Here is a 2,442-nt window from a genome sequence, read left to right as displayed (position 1 = left end):
GATTACAATATGGCAAGTATCAACTGTAAATCTGGACTTCCAATCAACCAAGCTGAAGATTACAATGAGGAAGATTGTGAATTACCAGGTGAACTAGCACGGCTCCTTGAGCACGAAGAAAAAAAGATTCATCCATACAAAGAACCAATGGATTTCATTAATTTGAGTTTTGAAACCGATAAAAAGAAATAAAAGTTGGGGCATCTCTTGATAAGCATGTACACTCCGAGTTGGTTGAGTTATTGCACGAGTATGTTGACGTCTTCGCTTGGTCATATCAAGATACGCCAGGGATAGACACCAACATCGTTGAACATCACTTTCCACTCAAGCCCGAATGTCCTCTTGTTAAGCAAAATCTCAGAAGGACTAGACCCGACATGGCACTCAAGATCAGAGAAGAGGTTAAGAAGTAGTTTGATGTTGGCTTTTTGGCCATTTCGTAGTATACACAGTGGGTTGCTAACATCATTCCCGTTTTGAAGAAAGACGACAAAGTCAGATTATGTGTAGATTACCGAGATCTCAATAAAGTGAGTCCAAAGGATGACTTCTCTTTGCCTCACATTGACGTTTTGGTTGATAATACATCTCAGTTTTCCATCTTTTCCTTCATGGATGGGTTCTCTGGGTATAATCAGATAAAGATGTGACCAGAAGATATGGAGAAGAAAACTTTTAACACACCTTGGGGAACTTACTTCTATAAAGTAATGTCGTTCGACTTGAAGAATGCAGGGGAAACATATCAATATGCCATGGTAACCCTCTTTCCCAATATGATTCATGAAGAGATCAAGGTTTACGTGGATGACATGATTTCTAAACTTTGAGAACCTGAGGAAATTATTTTCCAAACTTTGAAAGTTCAAGTTGCGTCTGAATCCGGCTAAGTGCACTTTTGGGGTCTGCTCCAGTAAGTTCCTGGGTTTCATAGTCAGTCAGAAAGGTATTGACGTTGATCTCGACAAAGTTCGAGCCATCCAAGAAATTCCATCTCCCCAAAGAGAAAAAGAAGTCTGAGGTTTCCTTGGTCAACTCAATTACATCTCCAGATTCATATCACATTTAACAGCTACTTGTGAACCGATATTCAAGTTGTTGAGAAAGAATCAATCGATTATGTGGAACGACAATTGCCAAGCGGCATTCGACAAAATAAAAAAGTACTTGCAAGAACCACCAATCCTCATACCATCGGTTCCTAGTAGGCCACTCATTATGTACCTTACAGTACTCGATGAATCCATGGGCTACGTTTTAGGTCAACACGACAACACAGGCAAGAAAGAACATGACATTTACTACCTAACCAAGAAATTCACTGAGTGTGAGACCAGATACTCACTTTTAGAGAAGACTTGTTGTGCCTTGGTCTGGGTTGCTCGATGCTTGAGACAATACATGGTTCGCCATACTACTTTATTGATATCCAAAATGGATCCGATAAAGTATATCTTCAAAAAGCCTGTTGTTACTGGTAGAATTGCTCGGTGGAAAATGTTGTTAACCGAATATGATATCTAGTATGTGACCTAAAAAGCAATAAAGGGGAGTGTTATGTCTGACTACCTTGCTCACCTACCTGTGGAAGGTTATCAACCGTTGAGGTTTGACATTCCAGACGAAGACATCATGTTTATTAGAGACTTCACTATGCCAAGCTCCGAGATAAGCCCTGAGGAAGGCCCAGAGCCAGGATCGCGATGGATGCTCATGTTGATGGTGCTTCCAATGCTCATGGTCATGGCATAGGCGCAGTTATCACTTCTCCAACCGGTTTCCACCTTCCATTCACCGCCAAATTATATTTTGACTGCACCAACAATATGGCAGAATATGAAGCATGTATCTATAGTTTGGAGGCGGCCCTCGACTTAAGGATCAAGATTCTTGAGGTGTACGATGATTCATCTCTGGTAATAAGTCAGGTAAAAGGTGATTGGGAGACTCGGGGTAGCAAGTTGATACCTTATAAAGAGCATATCAGAAAACTGGTACCCTACTTTGATGAAATCTCTTTTCATCACATTCCCAGGGAAGAAAATCAGTTAGCAGATGCTCTAGCCACGTTAGCATCTATATTCAAAGTCAAATGGAAGAATGAATCACCAGCTATACATATTGACCACTTAGATGAACCCGCACATTGTTTAGCAATCGAGGTCGATCCTGATGATAAGCCCTGGTTGTAGCGGGGTATTCGTTACCTTTGGATTTATTGACTAAATCAAAAGTAAATCATACAAGTCGAGTCGCCACCGCACTTCTATTTATCCAAAGGAAAGGTTAGAAAGCGAACAAAAATCGAGAAGTTTTATCGAAATAAAAAATAATAAAAATGTCAGAGATCAGGGTAAGGGGGTTGGTTATGGAATGGGAAGGTTTTAGGCACCCAAAACATCCTAGGTACTCCTAGGGAGCCCTTTTCACAATTTGTTG

General features: G+C 40.6%; 1 protein-coding gene across 1 annotated transcript; it reads left to right on the top strand.

Moving 5' to 3' along the window:
* The first annotated feature begins 1,706 nt into the window (after positions 1–1,706).
* LOC127130380 (uncharacterized) lies at positions 1,707–2,195 on the top strand. Its single transcript, XM_051059400.1, has one exon. It carries the CDS (start codon positions 1,707–1,709, stop codon positions 2,193–2,195), a length of 489 nt encoding a protein of 162 aa, XP_050915357.1.
* The last annotated feature ends 247 nt before the right edge of the window (positions 2,196–2,442 follow it).

The sequence above is a fragment of the Lathyrus oleraceus genome, chromosome 3, assembly GCF_024323335.1.
Source record: "Lathyrus oleraceus cultivar Zhongwan6 chromosome 3, CAAS_Psat_ZW6_1.0, whole genome shotgun sequence".
Lineage (NCBI taxonomy): Eukaryota > Viridiplantae > Streptophyta > Magnoliopsida > Fabales > Fabaceae > Lathyrus > Lathyrus oleraceus.
The sequence above is the reverse complement of the archived record's forward strand: the minus strand, read 5'-3'. Positions and strand labels throughout refer to the sequence as shown.